At 37.9% G+C, this 24675-nt stretch overlaps 1 protein-coding gene across 3 annotated transcripts in view; it reads left to right on the forward strand.

Moving 5' to 3' along the window:
* LOC114645187 (glypican-5-like) overlaps positions 1-24675 on the forward strand; it is a 331905-nt gene that overhangs the window by 142296 nt on the left and 164934 nt on the right. For 2 of the 3 annotated variants that reach the window (XM_051923637.1, XM_051923638.1), the window contains exons 4-5: positions 18727-18854; positions 21262-21321. In XM_051923637.1, the coding sequence (XP_051779597.1) occupies positions 18727-18854; positions 21262-21321 (188 nt within the window). The remainder of the gene's footprint in view (positions 1-18726; positions 18855-21261; positions 21322-24675) is intronic. The other variant, XM_051923639.1, reaches the window with a different exon arrangement.

Raw genomic sequence — 24675 nt, forward strand, 5'->3', positions numbered from 1 at the left:
TTAAGAAGGAAATATTTTAATTTGGAGGGAGTGCATTCATAAGCTATTAAACATCACAAAGCACAGACCTTAAAGCGAATAAGATTTTAACGGGCAGTGGAGCCTGTTCCTTGTTTTTGTAGGCAACCATCCATTATCCAACCCGCCACTATATCCTAACTACAGGGTCACGGGGGTCTGCTGGAGCCAATCCCAGCCAACACCGGGCACAAGGCAGGAAACAAACTCCAGGCAGGGTGCCAGCCCACCGCAGGGTGCGCACACACACACACACACACCAAGCACAATTTAATATTGCCAATGCACCTAACCTGCATGTCTTTGGACTGTGGGAGGAAACCGGAGCACCCGGAGGAAACTCACGCAGACATGGGGAGAACATGCAAACTCCATGCAGGGAGGACCCGGGAAGCGAACCCAGGTCTCCTAACTGCGAGGCGCTACCCACTGCACCACCATGCTGCCCTTTGTAGGCAACCACTAAACTAAATTCCACCAGCTGCACACTTTGGTAGCTGCACATATTTTTCCTGCATGCATTTGTCACCTTGCTCTTTTGTTAGCATGCATTTGTTGGTGCTCTTTTGCCCCACACACTTTTTAGCAGTGTGTTGTTACTTGTATATGCAGTACAGACCTCTGCGTAAACAAAAATTACATTTTAAAGCTATAATAGCATTTACTTTGTTTACTCTTTTTTATACACTGCTACCATATCTCCTATTTTTCTTATTCACTTCACTTACTTTCTAACTTTTGGCAACATGGTGAGTTGGACAGATCAGGCCGCCCTTAGCAAGTTTTTCCAACTTCTATGACACTCTCAGGCCAGTAGAAACATACAGTATAATCCCCCCGAATTGTCTTAAGTTTACCCATGAGTCTTTTCATAGTGGATCATACCTGATGCATCCTATGTGGTAGGCACCTAGGGGGCATCAAAACTATAATATATGCTTTTATATATGAAATGTTGCCTCTTTATCCTATGGAAGAATCCAGATGACATGAGAAAATGTGTGTGGATGATTGAGAGTGCCCTGAAATGTACTGCCATCCCAACCAGGTTTTGTCCCAGCCTTAGATCCATGCTTTGGCATATCATCCACAAAATTGCTACCACTGTATCAGTGATGGTCTCATGATCATCAGCTGTGACTATTTGAACTTCTCCATGTCAGGGCAGCTACCCACCTTATGTGTCTGGTCTTTACCTATTGGTATTATATCTTTTTTGGCAATATGAGGACCAAAATTGCAAAGAGTATTTCAAGTGAGACCTCACAATCTTCTGATACAGGTTAAGGACAATGTCTCCTTAACTCCAAGTAATGTGCTACGCAACCCAAGATCTAAACATTTTCAATTGCTTCTACAGACTGTTGGTAACAAAGACTTCCCTGTAGTTATATCTAATTCTTGTGCAAAAACAGTTGCCCCATTTTAGCTGATTTATTGAATCCTGGGTATCTACTAATTCTAGTGGGTGTCATCCATCTTATTTTTGTTCAATACTAAACTAAGGCATGTCACACAATGCGCATGGGAGGCAGCTAAAGGGACTGAATAATGGTAGTTCCACGCCAGACCAGGTGGTGGCGAAATGCACTGACTTTCTCTCTCGATCCTCTGCAGACCATCCACGGGAAATCCCAACCATGAAGGCGTCACTTCCGGCGCCAGTAATGACGTCACTTCTGTTTCCAGCACCAAGAATGATGTCACTTCCGTTCCCAGTGTCAATGATGACGTCACTTCCAGTCCAGAAGATGGCACTTCTGATTCTGGCTCAAATTATGACGTCACTTCTGGTCTTGGCCTTTAAAGCTGCCATCTTTACACCTCTCAATCGGTTCTCACTCACTCAACAAAAGATACCCATTTACAGCCAGGGCATATTATACGGGTGGCTGCGCCAAAACTTTGATGTCTCCTGTGTATTCTTGTCACAGGCTAAAAATGTATCAAGACAAAGAAGACCAAGTTAAATATAACATTTATTTACAGTGTCCTAGCAGTTTTATACATGTGTCACATAATCTCTAATTAACTGTAAACTAAAATAACTTTAGATTTGTGTATGTGTGTGTGTTGAAGTGTGCGTGATTGTGCTCAATAAATGACTGAACCAAACCTTTTTGCGACCCTTGATGAGGAAATCTTAACAGAGAAGATGAATAGATGCATGGATAATAGCACTCTTCCAACTTATTCCCACACTTCGTTAAACAGAGGATATTTGAAGTCTGGAACAATTCTATCGAGTCATGCAGCTCAAGCGGATGACCTGCCATAAATTAAGAACTGACCGCATGGGACCTCTGGGACACCTTGGCAATTCATTTGTAAACCTTCTTAGGTTCCTAACTGGCTGTCTCTCTCAGCTCCTATTAAAAATGCAACACTCAAGGATGGAGTTTGGCAGGCTCTCATCAGTTTTTGTATTTTGCTTAATTAGACTGAAGTAAGCCAATCTTGGTGAGTTCCAAATTATTTAATGCAACACTGGGCAAATGCTAATCCTGTGTGAAAATGAATGTACTGTATTAATAAAGAGCATTAGAATGGCACTCGCCTTAAAATGCTCTATACAAAAAGTAAAGATTGACGCAGTTCTATAAAGTCTAGGAATTGGATTACAAGAACAGCAGAAAGGTAGTGAGACGTGAACAGCGAAGAGGCCTTAATGAAATAGAGATCGTGTTTTAAAGATGCCATCCATTGTTTGAATTCAAGGCACACAACTGTTCCTGGTTTTAGTTATAAGTTTCATGCAAGCTATAATTGGCGCAAAATCTGCCTTGTATCATGTTCACAGTTGATGTAATTACTGTAGGCACATCTGAGCTTCATTGACTGTTCTTTCTGTTCAGACTGACAATTGAATCACCGCCTCACTTAATCCTGACCCAGTGGAGTTTCATTAGCTCATTAATCTAATTTAGAAACTAAAATACAGACTAACTAGAAAATAATCGTCCAGGTAGCTTGCCAGTTCAACATGTTGTCACCTATTCATTAGTTTTGTGAAGCTATGCATTCCATTTCACGGTTGTGAAAAGACATTTTAAGCAGAAGGCAGGATTGGGCACTGAATGGGACACCATTATGCACACTTATACATGCTCCCCATCCGCATTTAATTTGGAGAGAGCAAATAACCAACTCTGGATGAGATGCTGTCTCGTGTGGCATACCAACTCAAACGTGGCCAATTTACTTCACAGTGTTGACCTTACAACATTATGTTTGGGAGGAAACTGGAAAATCAGAGAAATCCTGTACTGATGTGGGGAGAACTGGCAAACCACATGCCCTCAATGACTTGGCAAGGCCCCAAGAACTGTGAGGCAGCTGAGCTAAGCACTGCGCCACCATGCAACTGTGTTGCACAATTTTTCTGATTAATTGCAAGGAACTCTGTTGAGTTACAATGACGAGGAATAGTGCTACACCTTAAACCTATATACGTATGTGGAAAGGTTACCTTACTTCCAAGTCACTCCTGAGGATGGCACCTTTCTAATAGTACTGAAATGTTATTAGAATGTACTTTTTTACATATTTTGAAGTATATTACTGGTATATTTTAATCTTATGCTACTCATGCACTTCAGGGTCATAGAGAGCATGTCTTGCCTGAGAGAAGTCATAGTTTGTATTGCTAATAACAAAAGGATTTATAACCTGTGCAGAGGAGAGCAGCCAGGTACAGTATATCCCAGTACATGTCCTACTGTGACAGAGGAGACTGCATGGGGACCTAATTCAGGTCTTCACAATTCTCTAAGTCACTAATAAAGTAGATCCAGCAGAATTCTTTCAGTTTAATAGTGAACAAAGTACTGAAGGACACCAGTGGAAAAGGGAGAGTGTATTTAAGGCTGATGCCAGAAAGCACTTCTTTACACAAAGAGTTGTGGGAGTCTGGAACAAACTACCAAGAGTAGTAATAGTTAAAGCAGAAACCTTGACAACCTTTAAGAAGAAGCAGGATGAGATATTGGGACAGCTTGGCTATTAGCTACACAAACAAGCCCGATGGACTGAATGGTCTACTCTCATTTGTCAAATTTCTTATGTTCTTATTGTATTGTAACGTTTGCCAACCTCTTTTGTCTACCAGAAAGGTTGTCATCCATGTTCTCATTAGCCTTATCCCAGATTCAAGCCTTTGTTCCCGTCACTGCCACAGCAATTGCATTTTTTGGCATACATGTACCTCAATCAAATTGACGAGAGTCCATTAACATTTAAAGAAAGGGCTCCTTCTTTTTGTACTACTTGTGTCCACCAACTGCTCCTAGAATTCCAACTGTACAGACATCAACCATCTTTTATTAAGAGCTCCATACAGCCTCCTTCACTAATAAGTGCTTAAACAGAGTCAATCCAGTTTAGATGTTCATGACCTGTCCTAAAATAGCAAAACTGTTCTTCTACAGATGATTGCTGAATAGGGGCATCTCATAGGTGTTCTCAGGATACTCTTAATGCCTATTAGTGTCTTCAGGATTAATCCAACCAATGTTTTGGTCCTTTGAGACAATTCAAAACCAAAGTGTTGATCAGTGTATATCATAGCATCTCGTTTTACATTTAGCTAGGACATGTGTGGCAGTTAGATTGTCCAGTCAATAGGCTGTACCCTTCTGAGGACCACATCCTGCATTTCTAAGAAGCCATATACATGGAATCAAAAATCAAAGGGTTAATTTCTGCCTTGAAGTAACCCTTTCATTAAGTGGTACAAACACCAAATACAAAGCGCCCATCTGTTTATGTCTGGGGCAGAAGAGGACAGTGAAGAGATCTGATTCCAGAGCAAATGTTGTTTATAGAGTCAAAGAGTATTTGAGTGCCACTTTTCAACCTCCCACACAAACTCCAACTCTTTCCACATCCCATGGGGCAAGTTTCATTGTCAACAGTTTCATAATGTTTTAAAATGTGCTTCTTTACATATTATAAAGTATGTTACTGAGATATTTTAATATTTTAATCTATTTACACATGTCAGGGTCATAGACAGTTAGATGGCCTCGGCCTGTCTTGCCTGGCAGAAGTCCTAGTGTGTATTGCTTGTAACAAAAGGGTAGCTAAAGAATGTAAAAAAGGCCAAACTGCTTGGGAGGCTCCCTTTAACCATCCAATTAGCTGAACTGTCCAAACCGGATATTCCCAAATGAAAATGCTCTCTACAATAGCTCTTCACGGTCCTCCACACTTTTACCAAGCACAGATGCCCATTAGGAGAATGAATCATGGAAAACAACATCTCACCAGAGGCATGTTTGGAATTGTTTAATTTTTTTATATATTGCAGATGCTGGTTGGTGGCAACCCTTTGGAAACCTCAAACGGGAAGTGAGCATCGCAATCTCATAATAACCTAACCACATAGTAACCAATATACTGTATATATAGAGAAAGAGATTACTTGACCAAGAGCATTTCAGGATCTGACCTGATCTTTTTGAAAACTGCAATTGCTTTCATCTGATTGGCCATTAGACACAATTAAAAATTTACATAATTTTTTACTGTGAAAAGAGAAACCTCACTGTTTACCTATGGAATATAATTTCTTTACAACAGCTGTTGATTAATGAAGCCACATTTTTTTTAACCAACTATAAATTCATTTATAAAAACAGCCCTCAGAGACATAGCTGGCATAAACAGACAGAAGCTTGGAGTGCATCATGGATCAATGCCAAGCTATTCCAAAACATGTGAGCAAAACAGTTGTTAACAGCATCCAGTTTTATTCACTCTGACCACTGTTAGTAATATGGAAGTGAAGATAAACAGCAATGATAACAGAATGCAGTCATTTGCTTTCAGTGCCACTTGATCAGTGTGAGCCAGTGGGCAGATCTAGATCTAGGAGGTCATACCAATGATGATGATGATGTGAAATTGGTCACATTAGAATTTTCAGGTGTCTTCTATAAAGTATAAATAATATTTTTTTTTCAATAAAATAAAGTTTGACTATGAAATGAAAAGGAAAGAAATGCCCAGTGAAGCCCGCTGAATTGTTTTAATGTTCAGCCTGCTTAGCTGCCATAAACCCATTCAGTAGTTGTAACTGAAATTCTACTTATCCCTTTTATATGCTAATTTCAGGATCTTGTACAACTGGAGTCAGTTCTAGAAGGATTAGGCACAAGGCTGGAACAAACCTTAGAAAGGAGGCTGTTGGTATTGCAGGGCACATTTGTGCACACACCCACAGAAGACCAATATGGGGGTCACTATTACTCATTGCCTCTTATGTAACAAGACCTTAACAGAGGCTTCTTTTGGTCTTCATAACACTTATAAAACATCAGCAGATAGGTTATTAATGTCTGTGCTGTGTGGCATATTGACATGATTGCATAATTACTTGTTGATATGAAGAATTCATAGGTCTTATACTAAATGTGTAATATCAAGAGAAATGTGCCTCAGTTAAGCCATCTCAGACCATCATAAAATCATAAAATGAAGTTTTATTAGTAGGTCAAATCGAAGATATACATAAACAGTAAGTGCTACATAATAGTAAATGACTTAGATGCATTTTTGGAGTACCTAAACTAAAGTGCTATCCTTCCATTGGATATGCTAGTTGTGCATTTCATTAATGAGCCAAGTTTTCAAGCATATGTACTTACTTATTGTGTCCATGAACTGTAGATAATTCCAGCATGGCTTGTTCAGGAGTATTACCCTGTTGTAGGCAGATTCTCCTTAAAATGTTAGTCTGTTAAAATAGATTTTAATCATAAACTTATTACAAAGGCAGTCATTTCAATTTGATGGGTTTGTTCATAAAATATTATACTTAATACTGAATTTCACCCCAAAGACATGCGGATTAGCTTATTTGGCAATTCTAAACTAGCATTGTGTAGTGTGTATGCATGAATTGCGCTGCGATGGATTATCACCCTGTCCAGGCCTTGCACTCTGAGGTTCTGGGATAGGCAACTGCTCACCATGACCCTGAACTAAATATGTGGATTAGAAAGTAGAAAGATGGATGAATGGAATTGAATTCAAAGGGGTTAGAAGTAGGGTCATCTGCAAAATGAAAATGTGGTGAATGTTGTCAATGTCAATTCATTTATAGAGCCACATTTAAAACAACATCAGTAATATTCATTCCAGACTGACAAAATTAAATGCAGTTTTTGTGCCATAAACACGTTTCTCTTGTATTTAACAATGCAGGAAAGAAATTCATATTTTTATAGGTTCAGGTCTGTCATGGTATTATTATTAGTCTTTTCGTACCCACAAAGGGCTTGCCATGCTTACTACCAGAATGCTGCTTGAGAGCTTCATTCTGGCCATGGTGACACCACATGAATTTGACCTTTTAAATAATTTAGTTGAATTAAACTCAGTTAACTAAATTGTTAAGCTCATCTTGAATGGGAAGATGGAATAAAGATTGAGATATTACTGACTTTATTTTTATGTTTTCATTTCAAATATAAATTTAGTAATCTATGGTGGTTGCTTAGTCAGGACTAGGATTGCCTTATGATATCTGGACATTAGAGGAAAAGTAGGCCTCAGCAAGATCAAAGCTAGCCATTATGCCAGGACACACAACAGAAAATCACCCTGTCAGTGGTAGATTCTATAGTTTACTAGAGTACTACTAAGGCATTTTCACACCTAGTTAATTTTTTAATAAATTCTGGAGCAATTTCTCTAAAAATTCTGTTTGTTTAGGGAGATGTTTACAGACCCATCACACTCTGGTGTGGACCAAAACTACAGCACATGGAACCTTTGGAAAGGGTGATTTCGATGTGGACCCAAGTGAATCCTGGAGCAGTTCTTATGAGGTCCGAATGTGATCCAATATGGGACCAATCTAAATGCAAAAAATATTGTGCATTATAGGTCAAATTGTACATACCCTGGTAGTCATGCTAAGCATCTACTGTCAATAATCCAGGAATATCTTTCACAACCAAATGAGTTAAGAGTTAAGATGGAGCATAAAAAACATTAAATAGGTAAAAAATAAATATGCACATAGGTACAAATGTAACACATTTCGCATAAAAAAACTTACACAATTACCGGTCAATCAAAGCAAGCCGGCTAGTACCTATTCAGGCTCAGAGGCTCATTTGCGCATGGCGAGAAACGAATAGCAGTGCCCAGTGAGAACGATGATCAAACTCCCTAAACTTACACCATGAAAGTGATGCACGCAATGGGGTGTCCTCTCACAGTTTGGATGTGATGCGTATGCGGAGGCATACTAACTTTGATAAAAGTAGTAAATGTTAGTCAAACGTTATTAATAATAATAGTACATTATTAATAAATGTTTATCGGAGTTAAGACAGTAGACTTGAAAATCAACTAAACCTGAAGTTACATTCACATGGTGAATGCAGAAGACATTATACAGTTAAATGAAACTCACCTACTGTCATAAAACTGAAGCACTTCAGTATATGCCTTCAGCAGAACTTGTCTTATTTTGTTCACTTGTGTATTTCAAACATGTCCTTTACTACCATGCTTAATAGCGCATAATTTTCAAGTAGTTTTCCAGTTGTTTGATGATAGCTGTTTTGCTGATAGAGCTGTGTTTGGTAAAATAGCCAATTAATTATGGAAAATGCTGTGGTGCGCAAACACAGCTGTTGTTGATCGTCCATGATGATTTTTCCCAGGAACAATATGTTTCTGCCCAATGAAAAAAGTCCATGACATGCCCATAGGATGTTTATTGATAAGTGAACGTTTGCAGTGTGAAAAGCAAAAGAAGTAACTAGAACTTTAAGCAAAGCAGCAAGTCATCCTCTGATTGGAACAAAGAAAACAAACTATGAGTTTGAAAATGCCTTTAGAGTAATTACTCCAAGGAAAAAGTAGTAGGAGACTAGCAACTGAGGGCAAGGTTTAATTTGAAAAGTTTCCATTATATCTACAGATAGCAGCAAGGTGCTCCGTTCACTATATGTAGAACTCTCATAGATATATAATAGTAAGCAGGTTACCTCTGACAGTTTAAATGAGAGGTGGGACACAGGAGAGCAGGAATACTTGGGGTTAGTTGGAAGAAGGCCACAGGACTTATAGAGCACAAACCAAGCCCCAAAAGCAGTCACACAGATCACCCCAAAAGTAACTCCAGTATTGTTTTTGCTTGAACTGTTCATTCCATTCCCTGTGTCCATTATTTATAATAAGGAAATCCTTTTTTTTGCAACTTTGACCTGCTGCACATACATGTTCTGATCTGGATAACAGTTCAGAACACCCCTCTCTTCCTTCCACTGATATATACAGTATGTATATACAAACATGCACATTTACATATTTTTAAAGGTAAGTGTGGCACCTATTGTAGAAGATGTTATTATGTCATCAACTCCACATTTAATAAGCAATATTCCCCAGTCAATCTATTAAACCTCCGGCAATCAATTATTCATTCACCCTCCCAGCCGGATTACAACTCCACTTCTGGGTAAGTAGTTTTCCTCAGTCTCACAATGTGTTTTATGTACTGTATGTGTGTATATATTGCATACTAGTAGTGATTTTCTAAGTGAAATGGATGACACAGCCATCTTGATGCATATTAGAGCAGAGTCATTTACCAAATACTAATGATCTGTTGTAGAAGGTGTTATTATGTCAGCAGCTCCACTTTTAAGAGCAATGTGAGGTTCATGAAGTAAAATGAGCTTTAGCTCAGCAGGCTTCCTGATTGTTTTCTTGCTTCAGAAAAAGTCAGTTTGTATGTTTGAATTGTAGCATACACTTACTGCATAACAGATGTAACATACCCACATAAAGTCAATCAAAGAGTTAGGGACCTGAAGAAAACCCAATTTAATGTCCATGGTACCCTTAGGACAAATATATAAATCAACAAATAATAAATAACAATATATGACATCAGAAACTCTTCCAAGCTACAATAAGGGGAGCTCTGTTCTCCTCTGTAGCTGGTCAACAAATGTATGCCAGCTTCTGGTTTAAATAATGTTGGGACCATAAAGGTTGGACCTTCCAATGTTAAACTGGATGTGACGTAAGGTGTGTTCTGGTACCTTCTCATCCATTCTAGAGATGAAAGTAAATACTGTAGACAATTAGTGATTATGCCAGTTCCTTAGTCTTCTCTGTATGTTTCCCTTCCGTGGAGTCTATGAAACACTGCTGTTGCTCATATGTCCGATGCAGAATAGAATAAAATAGAACAGTCTGAATGGTGGTGCAGTGGGTAGCGCTGCCACCTCCTGGGTTCAAATCACACACCAGGTCATTGCCTGCACATTCTTCTGCATACATTTTTTTCTCTATGCCCTCTACGTTCTTCCTACATATCCAAAGGTGTGTAAAGGTTAACTGGCAATTTCAAGTTCAAGTTGGCCCAATTGGTGTGTGTGTGTCCTGAGGTGGACTGGTACTCTCCTGTGAGTATCTGAGCATTAGGCAGGAAACAGAGTGTCAGTCCACCAGAGGAACATACAATACAAGATAATGTTATATTATAGTAATATAACATGTTTTATATCATTGCCTAGACTCCAACTCCTGGAACAGTAAATTGGATTAAGCAGTTTTAAAATGTTATGCTATGATAATATAACAACAAAGGTGGCACAGTGGTTAATGCTGATGCTTTGCAGCTCCAACAGGCTAAGTCTGATCCAAAATATCTTTGTGTGCTCCTCCTGCATCACAAAAGCATACCTGTCAGTTCCACTAGTAAACTGATCCCATGAAGGGGAGTGTTAAGTATTTGTGTAAGTGTAATGATTTGATGTCCTGTCCAGGTTTTGCACTAACTCATTCCAGAACAGTCTCTAGCTCATGATGACTTTGAACTGGATTATATGGATTCAGAAAATGGATCGACAGCTAAAAGAACTAATGCTGCCATAAACATAACAATTTTAGTAGTGAACAGATTCTGATAAATTATCTAATTTTTTTTGCTAACAACATGAGAACGATGGTAGGTTAAATAGGACTATGCATCAGGAATATAAATAAGAAAATGAAGTGGAATAAATGATGAGGGCTACTGGGTAGGTAAAGTAATTGTGACAGTTTGACAGAATAGAAGTTGCCTTAAAGGGCAGGCATAAAACCTGTCTAAGCTCTCAAAAATGCAGGTGCCTAACCATGGGAACTCAAATTCAATGTGCTGAGTGACTGCCACAAAATACATACTGGAATCCCCAAAAGTGGTCCTGATAGAAAGCCCCTGGGCAGCTGTAAGCTGCAGTTAATTCTCTGTGAATGTATCAGTTTAGGATTGTTTCCAGAAGGGAGTGACAACTGAGTAATTAACCAACCAGCTGTTGTTCTCCAAGAAAAGAGTCAGCCAGTGTCTGGTGTATTGTTACTATAAAAAGACCCAGACACATCTGTTTGTTTTCCCTTGATTTTGCTCTTTTGTATGTGTGTGTATTTCATTTCAACTGTTTTTGATTGTAAAAAGGCACACAATATACAAATATATCACCGAGGGGGCATAAACAAGCCCACTTGTGCAACTGATTTGTATCTTTAAAGCAAATTCCTCAGTGGTCCCTGTGCAAAACACTGATGCTGCCAAAATGTATTTCTGGGAAGGCATCTTATATGTGATCAAACAATTGTGACAGAGCGACGGGGTGCTGCCTCCATCTACATAGCACAGCTGTCCTGAGTCCTCAAAAGGACCTTCTGACTCTTGCCAGGTGATGGCGATGGAGAGGTATCGCAACACTGTCTTTCATTTATTACCTTGTTTGCCACCATCTGTTTATCCATTCCTGCGTTTTTTTCTAATTCCAAGTCTAGTGGTCAAGGTGAATTATAAAATAAATTGGATTTATTATATCAGTTTGCCATCAGTGATTATTAAATCAGAATTTTTTTACCAATAGCAACTAAGTTGATTCTGTATGTGGAATGTGTAATTAGAGACCAATAAAAACAAAACACTTTGTCATTAATAAATGCAGTACTTCTGTGTTAACAAATAAATTATAAGCATGACGACTGTCTAAATAGTTATGAGGGGAAATGGCAGTGTACTTGCATGGTCACAAGGAATGTGCCACTCAGACTCTGTGAATGGATAGTAAATGTCAAAAAAGGGAAGAAAACCCACAGACAGGGAGGAAAGGGCCAGGCAGGAGATGCGACAGTCCTATTTTAAAGTGACAATGAATGGTTGTTCCAAAATCTGTCAAGAAATGCTGCCAAGGGAGCACTCTGTGTCAGATCATATAATGCAGCCTGTGAAGACTCAACATAAGAAAGCCACTAATCCACTTAACGTATTCTAATCCATTTACAATTTCAGTGATCTTGGATCTGGTCTGTACTGGGTGGTATAAATTGGCCCAGTATTAGTGAGTGTGGGTGTGTGCCTGAGATGGTACCTTTGCCAGGTTTGGTTCCTGTCCTGTACCTGATGCTACCAGCTTTGGATCTGCACCCACAGCCCTGAATTGGACATTTATGCACAGCTCTTTTTTTAACATTTTATTGAATTTATTAAAATCAAATAACATTCCATACAAGCAAGTCAAGTTTTGCAAAACTTGGTTCGAAATGCACAGCTCTTTTGAATTATGCTATGATTTGTGTCATTCTCACATCCTCATCTCCATATCTGTGGATACACTTTGACGTACTGTTTGCCATGTATCTAACCAGCTCAGGCATTCCATTCTTCACAGGGTATAGCATTAGTACTTCAAAAGCTACAAATTACAAAATATTCAAATTTGACATATACACTACAATATTGGAAAGACTGTGCTCATGACTGAAACATTTACAAATTGTCCTCAGTAGGTTTTCTTGTCTGAAATATCAAAAACCTTTAACTTCATTTTTCTTTCTTACATTATCACATTGCTGCAGATACAGAAGTTCAAAAACAGATGGCAGCTGACATTTAAAAAATGACTGCTGGTATGACTGCACTGTAAATTACCAAGAGGCATAAATAACTGCTGGTGAGAAAAAAGTAAAATTTAATTGGTGTGCTACTCCTTTTCCTCTTCCGTCTACCTAATTTAATGTAAATGTTTGTTTACAAATAACTGGCAGCCCATGTGCTGCTAATGTAAACAACCACTTTGACCTGTGGTGACAAAATATAAAACATCGCCATCTCCTTAATTTCCATAATTTCTTTAATTTGCTTAATTTCCATACTGGGTATGACCTGAGTGAATAAACATGTGGTGAGGCTCTCTGTTCAACACACACTCTGAATTCACAACAAAGCTTCATTTTGGCAATGGTGCCACCTATCTGGGTTGGTCTGGTAACTGTTCTATCATTGATAGCACTGAACTGTTAATACTGACTACCAACTGTAAACCAATGGATGGGAAATGTTTTACTAAACATTTACTAAACAAGTATAGTTTACTTAGGAAGAAAAATGTATTTGCTGTATATTATCTAATGATTCTAAATTGTCTAATCAATGGTGAAAAGAAGTTATGTGCTTCAATGAATGGTAACACAAACCCAAAAAAATACTTCAACATATGCATTAAACTAAATATTTTACTTTTAAACAAATAGACACTACAGGTCAAAAGCTTTAGAAAACCCAATGTTTCCAGTTTTTTCTTCAAATTTAATAAGCTGAAATGCAATGAATGACCTAAAATGGTGAAAAGGTAAGCAGTAAACTGCCAGACGTTTACATTTAAAGTTTAGATTAGTAAAAACTGAAAACAATTTGAATAATACAAATAGGTCTTCTTCAGGGTATAACTAACAGGTTACAACGTACAGATGTTCTGCAGCAATTAAAATAAATTAAGCTCTGCAAGTTGAAGAAAACAAGTTGCACAGGTGTCCCAACTTCTACTGATTACTTGGAAACTGGAAGAAACTCTGATAGGAAGCAATATGGCAGACTCAACGTCACAAGTCAATCTGAAGACAAGATTCTGAGGGTCACCAGCTTGCGTGATAGATGCCTTACGGCACAACAGCTTCTAGGACAGCTCAAGAGTGGTTGAAAAAAGTACTTTTGGGCCCCATGGATGCTGCACGAAGCAGGAAGGTTCTCCTCCCATAGTGTACCCCCAGGTGCCACCCTTCTGCACTACAATCCCCAGGAAATGCTGTGGGAGTCCAAGCTGGGAGCCAGCAGGAAGAATACTGCCACTCTCACGATAGAGGGTGAATTGGTCATAATATCAAATCTCCCCCAGTCCATCCATTATTCGTTACACCTCCACTTCCATTACAGTATCCCAGCTGGGTAGGAAATTACCCACAAACTATGTGTTTTATGCACTGTATGTATGTATGTTTATATTATATAGTAGTAGTATTAAGGTGTTGTACCATGTTAGCCTTTATGGATGTGTGAGAAGTCAAGCAAAATGACACCTTTTATTGGCTAACTAAAAAGATTACAACATGTAACTTCTTATGTTCCATCTTGCCTGAAGAAGGGGCCTGAGTTGCCTCGAAAGCTTTATATTATATTGTATACTAGCAGTAATTTTCCATGTGTAATGGATGACACAGTTGTGATAGTCTATATAGGAACAGAAATGTTTACTGAATACTAATGACATACTTATGTACTAGAATAATAATGTTTCATTGATTTTTTGATACTGCTTACTTAATAATTACTCTTATGCATAGAAAACATAAATAAGATCAAGACAAAAAAAGAGAGAGGTGAGACTCATACTTTGATGCCAGGGATTTGCAGTCAGATATGTTACCATCTGTGCTGTTCTGCCAACCCCATAGACTGGCACAAAGATCACCCTTTCTGTCTACTAAATGAAATAATAATAATACACTTTATTTATATAGCACCTTTCCTATGCTCAAAACATCATTATAGTTTTCTGTGATTTTTTTCACAGTTTAAATGAACTTTTCTGTAAAGTTGCATTTTTCTGAGCTTCAGGGTATATACCCTGTACAATTGATTCTTTATAGAAAACCGTTGTTCCTTAGGTTTTCTGCAATTAGTTAAGAAGTTCTTGTCAAGGAGTCAGTGATTCAGTCAGGAACCTGTAGCTTTTTATATATCCTGTTCACATGTCCTATCTTGATATTAGACTTGGACAAGGTCCCTGTATATCACAGCATAAAAAAATAATATAAAAATGTACATATACAAACATACATACAGGATAGATAGATAGATAGATAGATAGATAGATAGATAGATAGATAGATAGATAGATAGATAGATAGATAGATAGATAGATAGATAGATAGATAGATAGATAGATAGATAGATAGATAGATAGATAGATAGATAGATAGATAGATGATACAGTGGATTCAGACCCCTTCACTATCTGCACACTTTATGGTGTTGTAGATTTAAATGAAAGCAGATACATTTGCCATAGTTGCTTATCAATCTAAGCTCAACATACCATAATGACAAAGTGAAAACATTTTTTCAGAAAGGTTTGCAAATTAAAAATCAAAAAATGAAATCTTTCATTCATATAAGTATTCAGACCATTAATTCAGTACTTTGTAGAAGTCCTTAGGCAGCAATTCCAGCATCAAGTATCCTTGTGTACAAGCTTTGCACTCCTGAATTTGGACAATTTATCCCAATCCTCCATGCAGATCCTCTCAAGCATCTGTAAACTATGTTCTTCGAGACTCTCCACAGATTTTCTATGAGGATTAAGTCTAGGCTTTGGCTGGACCTTTCAAGAACAGTCAGAGACAACAAGTTCAAAAGCCACTCCAGCATTGTGTGCACTCTGGTGCAGGTTATCGTCAAAGACTTCTCTGCATTTGGCTGCTTTTATCCTTCTCTCAGTTCTCAACCAGTCTCTCAGTCCATGCCAATGAGAAACACTTCCATAACATGATGCTGCAACTACCATGCTTCACCATAGGGATAGTATTAGGAAGGGGAGAACCAGTGCCTGGTCTTACCAAATTCTTGGAGTTCTTCCCAAAATGTTCAATTTCTCTCTTATCAAAACAGAAAACCTTTTTTCTCATGCTCTCAAGTTTTTTGTCCTGACATGCAGTGTGAAATATGGACCTTACAGGTATATACACAGGTGTGTCCCTTTCTGAAACCATGTCCAATGAATTCAAATTGCCATAGGTGGACTCCAATCAAGTTCTAGTCAAATCTCAATAAGTCAAGCAAAGAGTATGCATCCGACCAAAATTTGGAGCACCACAGTAAATGGTCTAAATACTTACACGAATGAGGGATTTCAGTTTTCAATTTAAAAAAAATCAAAAGTAACAATTAAGTATAGATTGATGGGGAAAATAAGCAAATGTATCCATTTAATGTTAAGCTACAGTAGAATAAAGTGTGCAGAAGGTGAAGGGGTCTGAATATTTTATGAATCCACTGTATTTATACAGGATAAAATGTTGCACTAGCAAACTAAAGGCAGATAACCATGAATTGAGTAAGCATGCTCAGAAAATGAACACATAGCTATCCCAGCATGTTCATTGTTATAATAATGTTTGTAAAATGCTGTGCTTTTTTTGGTCATTATTTAGGCTAGTTGGAAAGAGGACAAGACCACATTAGCATTAAAAAAGGACAAGAGCTTCAGAAACAAAGACAACTTAGTTTGATGAGCTTTTGTAAGATATGTAATAATGTATGTAATAATGTGACATAAAGGAAGTAAACTAACAAGTGTTATAAAAATAAAAGGGAGAGAGACCACTCTCTGCGGTGGGTTGGCACCCTGCCCAGGATTGGTTCCCTGCCTTGTGCCCTGTGTTGGCTGGGATTGGCTCCAGCAGACCCCCGTGACCCTGTGTTCGGATTCAGCGGGTTGGACAATGGATGGATGGATGAGACCACTCTAATCTCTAATTTTTTCAAAATTCAAAGAACAATAAAGGAAAGGGGGGCGGCACGGTGGCGCAGTGGGTAGCGCTGCTGCCTCGCAGTTGGGTGATCTGGGGACCTGGGTTCGCTTCCCGGGTCCTCCCTGCGTGGAGTTTGCATGTTCTCCCCGTGTCTGGGTGGGTTTCCTCCGGGCGCTCCAGTTTCCTCCCACAGTCCAAAGACATGCAGGTTAGGTGGACTGGCGATTCTAAATTGGCCCTAGTGTGTGCTTGGTGTGTGGGTGTGTTTGTGTGTGTCCTGCGGTGGGTTGGCACCCTGCCCGGGATTGGTTCCTGCCCTGTGTTGGCTGGGATTGGCTCCAGCAGACCCCTGTGACCCTGTGTTCGGATTCAGCGGGTTGGAAAATGGATGGATGGATAAAGGAAAGGGAGGTAAAAGTATAATGATAAGAAAAGCAAAGCCAAAATAGTAATTTCAAAATAAAAACTTTAAAATCTGAAAAGAAAACAAAAGACTAAATTCAGAAATCCAAAAAACAGCTTACTCAAAAGGAATTTATTACAAATAACTAAATCAAATAATCTTCTTTTTCTTCTTCTGGCTGCTCCCATTAGGGGTCGCCACAGCGGATCATTTACATCAAATAATCTGTCATCTGAAAAACAAACTGCAAGATAATCAAGGCAAAATTCAATTACCTTTAAAGTTAAAATGGGAGAATCAAAAGATCAAAAAACAGAAAAAGGAATCATAACTTTCAAGGTAAATACACTACAATAATGCCGTAGCTGCCGGAGGTTTAAATAGGATGATTTCACCCATGGGCCATGACCAGTTTAGGAGGGATTGCTCCTCCACTATCACAAACCACAATTACATTTTAAAATACACATTAGAGAATGAACAAAACTAACAGAAAAAAATCTATAGGAACATAACAAACAATTCTACAGTAAAACAATTGACAGAAATAGAACTGTAAGGGATGAATTCCAAAAAAAGAAAAGAAACAAAGTAACGTAATAACATTACAAACTGGGGGCAAGACTTGACGACACCAATCAGGAGGCAGAAAGTCTTACAAAAAACACCTCTTCATTCCTAAAGATTTATTATTAGATTTATTCCTATTATATACGAAAAGACTCAGTATTAATCGATGAAACTAAACAAACTCCTGCTGCTTCTTTAGGCCTGACTTTTTAAATTAACTACCTGTCTGGTGGGTTTACTTGTTCACCTGTCCACCACAGTACCACAAAATGTGTTTTCTTTTCCTCCTGCCAGTTGATCCTTCATTGCTAGCTCTTTTTTAACTCTATATTCAGTAAACTTTTGATTGTACGTTGACTTTAGTGTTCCTGGGTTAGGAGCAACACTTTGTATCTGTGCACATTTGAGCCTTTAATTGCCTTTAAATGTCCAGATCATCACTAGAATGGACAACAGGGTCTCCGCGCACCCTCTAGCTACCAAGATGCATTAACACATCTGGTATTTCCTTCCTGTTTTTACTCTCTTCCTCCAACTATTGATTTGCCTGTTATCTTACATTATGGCAAAGAATCGCATGATTTAATGATCACCGATCGTGCTGCTGACCCTCCCCATATATTTGAACTCTATTTATCTGTACTTGCACTCTGTACGTGTTTACGTATGTATGTTTGCAATTAATTGAAAATTGTAACTTACGACTATTCCTGTTAGTATTGTGTGCTTTAGTGTGTGTCCTGTGATGGTCTGGCACTTTGTCTTTGGAAGTTTGCTACCTTTTACCCAGAGCTAATGGAATAAGCACTGACTCCCCATGGCCCTGAAGTGTCTAATCTGGTTATTATATTTATAAATTATTTGTATTATAATGCCTAAACATTTTTCACTTTATTCAGGTAAACAAAGTATGTGGGGCACCAGCGGAAACAGACACCTATCTTCCTACAGAAAGTCTGGCTGCTCATGTAACAACTCCGACAGGCAAACCTCTGGCACCCTCTGGTGAGCTGTCCCAGAAAAGGAGGTAAGATTCGTTTTACAGTGCTATGTGAAAAGTTTGGCTTGTTTCTAATATTAAAGATATCCTACACTATTGTACATGTATAGATAACAGCAACTTCCTCCAGTTTAGCACATAGAATAGCTTCATGTTGAATGATTTTAAATCAATCCACAGTAAATTCCATAAATAAATACATTTCACTAAGCACATAAGCACTCCAGGTGACATGAATCAATCAATCTTTATTTCACGAGTGCTTGTCAGAGTGCCCTGTCACAAAATACCTTACTAGACATTTCACATAATAGTATTTGCCATGTTAGCAATTTCAAGACTCGGAATGTTTTGCATTGCAACTAACTGGAAAATATTAGAATAAACATATTGAAAATCAATATGTCACTCAAACCTTCATGGCAAGAAAACATCCCAAGGAGATTTAGAAAAATGCACATTTGCACAGTTTGAACACTGGCAGGTTAAGCAACTTGCTGAAGTGGTGGGGATTAAACCCAAAGCCTTGTGACTTTTTTGTCTCAGTCACTTGGCTACACTATGAATTTGGAAAGAAGCTGAGTGCATTTTAACTAAGAAGGCCTATTACTGCTATGTTAACCTGTCTTTCTTTAATTTTTTTCTGCTCAATCATTTTTCCTGGAGGTTTCCTTATTTTCTGCTATGGTTTGGTGTGGAGAATTCACTTTCACTATTCTTGTACTTGTAATGTGTTTTTGGACTTGTGTTTTTATAGTACTGGTTATATTTTCAGTTTTCATGACACTATGTTGTTTCCTTGTGGGCACCTCTGTTTGTGGCATGGTTGCTTTGGTTCAATGATGGTTGCTAGAAAGTGTCATGTAAGGTCATTGACATGTAAATATATATGTGGGAGCTGCATATTGATCATTGTCCATGACTGTGGATAATTTCAAATTATTTCTTGCAAGTGCTTTGTTTAATTTCCTGAGAACACAGGCTTTCTGCCCCAACAAAGCCCAACAAGGAAAGTCGTCCTCCGAAAAAAACACAAAAAGGACAGACCTTTCCTTATTTCAGGTGGGGGCCTACTGGGTTGGCTTCAACCCCAACTCAAAAATCAGGATTCAGGCCTGCATCAGCCCTAGACCGGCAGTAAAGTAAAGTTCTGAAATACCATTTTAGGAGGAGTGGTGGAACCATATTAAAACCTCTGGGCCAAAAGAAAAACCAAAATTAAGTTTCTTAACTATTTAAAAAATGTATTTTAAGGAAAAGGAATAACAAAAAAGAAAAGCATATGAAAGAAGCAAAATAGATCTTACCTAAAAGGCAAAAACCTAAAGCAAACAAATCCAAATAAATAACCTAAAAAACAGTACCTTGAACTGAACCAGCCCTCTGTAGGTTGATAATTTTCATTACATCAAACGATGTGGCATCCTTTCATTCCTAACACATTACCCAGTCCATATCAGTATAGATATCCAGCATGATTTTTTCCCATTGAGATCTGATGTGTTTTCAAAGAGTTCCTTTAATTTTTTCAGCAGTTTTATAAATATATATATATATATATATATATATATATATATATATATATATATATATGTATGATATATATATATATATTATATATATAATATATATATATTATATATATATATATATATATACACAGAGAGAGAGAGAGAGAGAGAGAGAGAGAGGGAGAGCAAGCACATAAACACATTTTTATAAATTTTTCTATGTATGGCATTCAAAGAGCAGAATATGAGACAACTATTCTCTGACCAGAAACAGAGCAGACTTGGAATATGTTCACTTAGGATCTTGGAAAAAGTGAGCACTGCAACAGAGACAGTTTACATCATCTCCTACTTCCATGGCAACTCACTAATTTCAGGTTTTGTGATGCGCAGTATAGCTGCTTGCTGTTTCCACTGAGTGCCTTTCAACATTTTTTGTGTACTTCTTGCTTCTGCCTGGCCCTTTATGTTCCATTTGGAGTAAGGTGAGCGACTGGTGTAAGTGAGTGTGGGTTTGTATTGGCATGAAGTCTGCGACAGCCTGGCAGCCCATCTAGCTCTGGTTCTTGCCCTGCTCCCAATGATCACTTCAGCTTCTGCAACCCTGATATGGATAGAGTGGGTGCATATGATGGATGGATTTGAAATCAGATGTGTTCCAACCAAGACATGTATCCTGTGATAGTCTTTCTGATGTCTTCATAAAGTATGAAACCTATGTTCCTTTTGTCTTCTTTTACACTAAATGTTGCATGTGCATGAAACTGTTTTATAAACCATGGAATGTGTGTTTTTTGGACATATTGTTTTTGTTTGTATGTTGTTGTTTTTCTTTTTTATTTTCCAAACCCCCCCTTGCATCCTTCCTGCTTGCATCAATTTACCCTGGGTTCCTTCTGTCCCTGATGCTTGACTGGCCTTAGATCTCTACCTCTGAAAACCTTCAAGAGTGATAAGCCTAGAAGTCTAAAAAAGATATCTAGGTAAGCATGGCTGCTCAGCATTGCTGCTGTCATCATCTGTCTAGTTTCATAGGTGTTTGTGTGCTTTGTAGGTGAGGTGCTCAGGGGTTGCACTGTAAACATTACAATCAGTTTTTTGTAATGTGACCATTAAGAGCCAAAGCAAAAAAAATGTGACAAAAACTTTATTTGTGTTTAAGGCTAGAACTGAATATATGTCAAAAACATTTAACAGTATTTTTGACTAAAAGCAACTTACAATTTAGTTCTATCAAGTTTAAATTGGACCACAAATTCTACATCGAGCACTGCAGGCAAATTCCACTATGGGATCATTGCATACCCTCCAACAAATTTTTAATGTCTCCAGTTCCAAAGGCAATGTGACAGTGCAGAAGCAAAGACAAGACTGTCATGGCATATCTGAAGCATAACTATCCTATCGGTGACTCCTGACTATGTCTGGCCTACAACAGACATATTTTGGGCATAGTGTCTGCAGCATGTTCCCACAAGGCAAAAGCAGTGTTTGAATCTCAAGTCTCAATTGCAATAACTATAATGTGAAACAGAAACCTTTTCATCCAATAGTGCTACTTTTAAAAAATAAACTAAAAGCTGAAAAAGCAGGAAGGAGGTGCTGAAGTAGTGATACTAGTGCCACTTCTGGCTCTCTGTAGTTGGCCTACTGAGAAAAAATATTAGAGAATTAATGAATTTTCTGAAGGATATTTATTCTCACGTTTGACTTTTTTTTCCTTAAAATGCATCACCCCAATGTGTACTGTAATGAGCTAAAACAGACACATCTTGGGCTTTATTTCTCAAGGACCTCTGGAATTCCATACTACCATTAATGATTAGTGGGAATAAAAAATGGTACTCTGTCTTTCCTAGCAAACAGAGACAATTAATACATCATATTAAGAAGCAGAAACAAATGCAAGTTAATTACAAGTTGACAAATGAAAATAAGGTAAGTGAAACTGAAGCCGATGATTGTTTTTTCACCTTTATTAAATTAACTTTTACTTGTTTTTGCCATCTATCTGTAGTGATACTTCTGTGATTGTTGGCTTGAAGTCAAATGTAAGGCTCATGGCCTAAACTGTGTTTATGTATAATTTATGCCAAAAAACTAAAAACAAGTTGTTAAGTATAAATTGAATCAGTTTCGAAGCTGAAACCAAAACCAGATTTCTGTGAATTTATGGTAAGCAGTTAACACCAGACATCACGTGTTCTCCAGATGGAAAGCAAATATATTGGTATTGTAACAATGTATCAAATAAATTAAAGCAACACATATTGCTCTACTGTATGATGTGTTTACTCTCAGACTCATGCACATAAACAGTGGATTCAGAAACTTCTTAAGTATTCAGAGCTTTTGCTGTAGGACTCCAAATTGTGGTCAGGTGCATCTTGTTAAATTATCCTTGACATGTGTTGAAAACTTGATTGGAGTCCACCTTTGGCAAAATGAATTGATCTGACATCATTTATAAAGGCACACTCCTGTATATAAGCTCCCAAAATTCAAACTACACGTCAGGACAAAAACCAAGCCGCGAATTCCAATGAACTTATCTGTAGAACTACGCGATCAAATTGTGTCAAGGTACAGATTAAGACAAGGGTATAAAACCGTTTCTAAAACTTTGAACATGCACAGGAGCACAGTGGTCAATAACTGTGAAATGGAAAGGGTTTGGAACCACTGGGACTGTTTCTAGAGTTGGCTGTCCAACCAAACTCAGTAACTAGGCAGAAAAGGACTTGGTCAGAGAGGTCCAAGAACTCAACTGTCACTTTTAACCCAGCTTTACAAGTCCTCTGCTGAGATGGGTGAACCTGTTGGAAGGACAGCCTTCACAGCAGCACTCCATCAACCACATGTTTATGGAAGACTGATCTAGAAAGAGGCCACTGTGGATTAAAAAGCATTTGACAGCCCTTTTGGAGTTTGTTAAATTACATTTAAAGGACTTTGAGATTGTGAGGAAAAAGATCCTCTTGTCTGATGGGAGAAAAATGTAACTCTTTTGGACAGAACTCCAGGCACCATGTCTGACAAATACCAGGCACTGCTCATCACCTGTCTAAAATTAACTCTATGGTAAAGTATGGTCAAGATCAAGGTTACTTTATTGCCATCAACAACTGTATATACGAGTGCAAGTTGTGACAGGAGCAATATAATAATATACAACAGACAATAAATAGAGAAATAGACAATGCAACAATGTAACAGTATTGGATGAAAGGGAATACCCTAGAATGACACTTGGTTAGATATTAATTAGACATTTTTAAGCATTCAGAATTCTGATGGGCTGCAAAATGAAACTGTTACTCAGTGTTACTGAACCACAGCAGAAACTACAATACCGTTTTTCAGATGGTAGAAGGGAGAAGAGATCCATGGAACGGGTGGGAATGGTCTTTCGCAATGTAACTGGTTTTGTTATAGCAGCAGGTTTGGTAAATGAGTTTCAGAGGAGGTAGAAGTGCACCGATAACCTTCTCAGCTGTACTCACTATCTGGTGTAGTGTGTTGCAGTCCAAAATATTACAGTTCCCATACCAGACAGTAATGCAGCTAGAGAGCAGACTTTCAATGGTACTCATATAGAATGTGGTAAAGATTGGTGGAGGGAGGCTTACTCTCTTCAGTCTCCGCAAAAAGTAGAGATGCTGCCGTGCCCTCTTGACTATGGACACAGAGTTGAGGGACCATGAAACTTCATCTTTGATGTGGACTCCCAGGAACTTGGTGTTTTTGACCCTTTCAGCAACAGTGCTGTCGATTGGTGAGATGTGGGTGTGGATTGCTGGATTTCCTGAAGACTATTATCATCTCTTTTGTCTTTTCAACATTAAGAGAGAGATTATTGCGCTTACACCAGGCAGACACTCTCACTATATCCTCTGTGCTGAGACATCATCATTCTTAATGAGACCCAGAGCCAGGCCTAGAGGTATTTTCACCTGAGGCAGGAGGATAAATTTGAGCCCCTATGTATGTAGTTTTTATTACTAATAAGTATTAAATAAAATAAATAATGTTGAGAACAAAATAAATTTATTAATTATTACATAAAAAAAAATCACAACGCAGTAATAGTACATAATAGGAACATAAAATTGCACGTATTAAAAATAAAATCACACCAACCTTAACAAAAGAAAAACAAAATAAGTATTACACATGAGATGAATTAGAATATTAAAAATTTTTCAGTAATTTAATTTAATAATAGAGACAAAATAATATAAATAATACTTTAGACAAAACAAAATGTAATATAATTACAATTAATAAATATTTAAATAAATGCACAATATAAAATCTTTATTTAAAGTTTTACTTTT

The sequence above is a fragment of the Erpetoichthys calabaricus genome, chromosome 2, assembly GCF_900747795.2.
Source record: "Erpetoichthys calabaricus chromosome 2, fErpCal1.3, whole genome shotgun sequence".
Classification (NCBI taxonomy): Eukaryota; Metazoa; Chordata; class Cladistia; order Polypteriformes; family Polypteridae; genus Erpetoichthys; species Erpetoichthys calabaricus.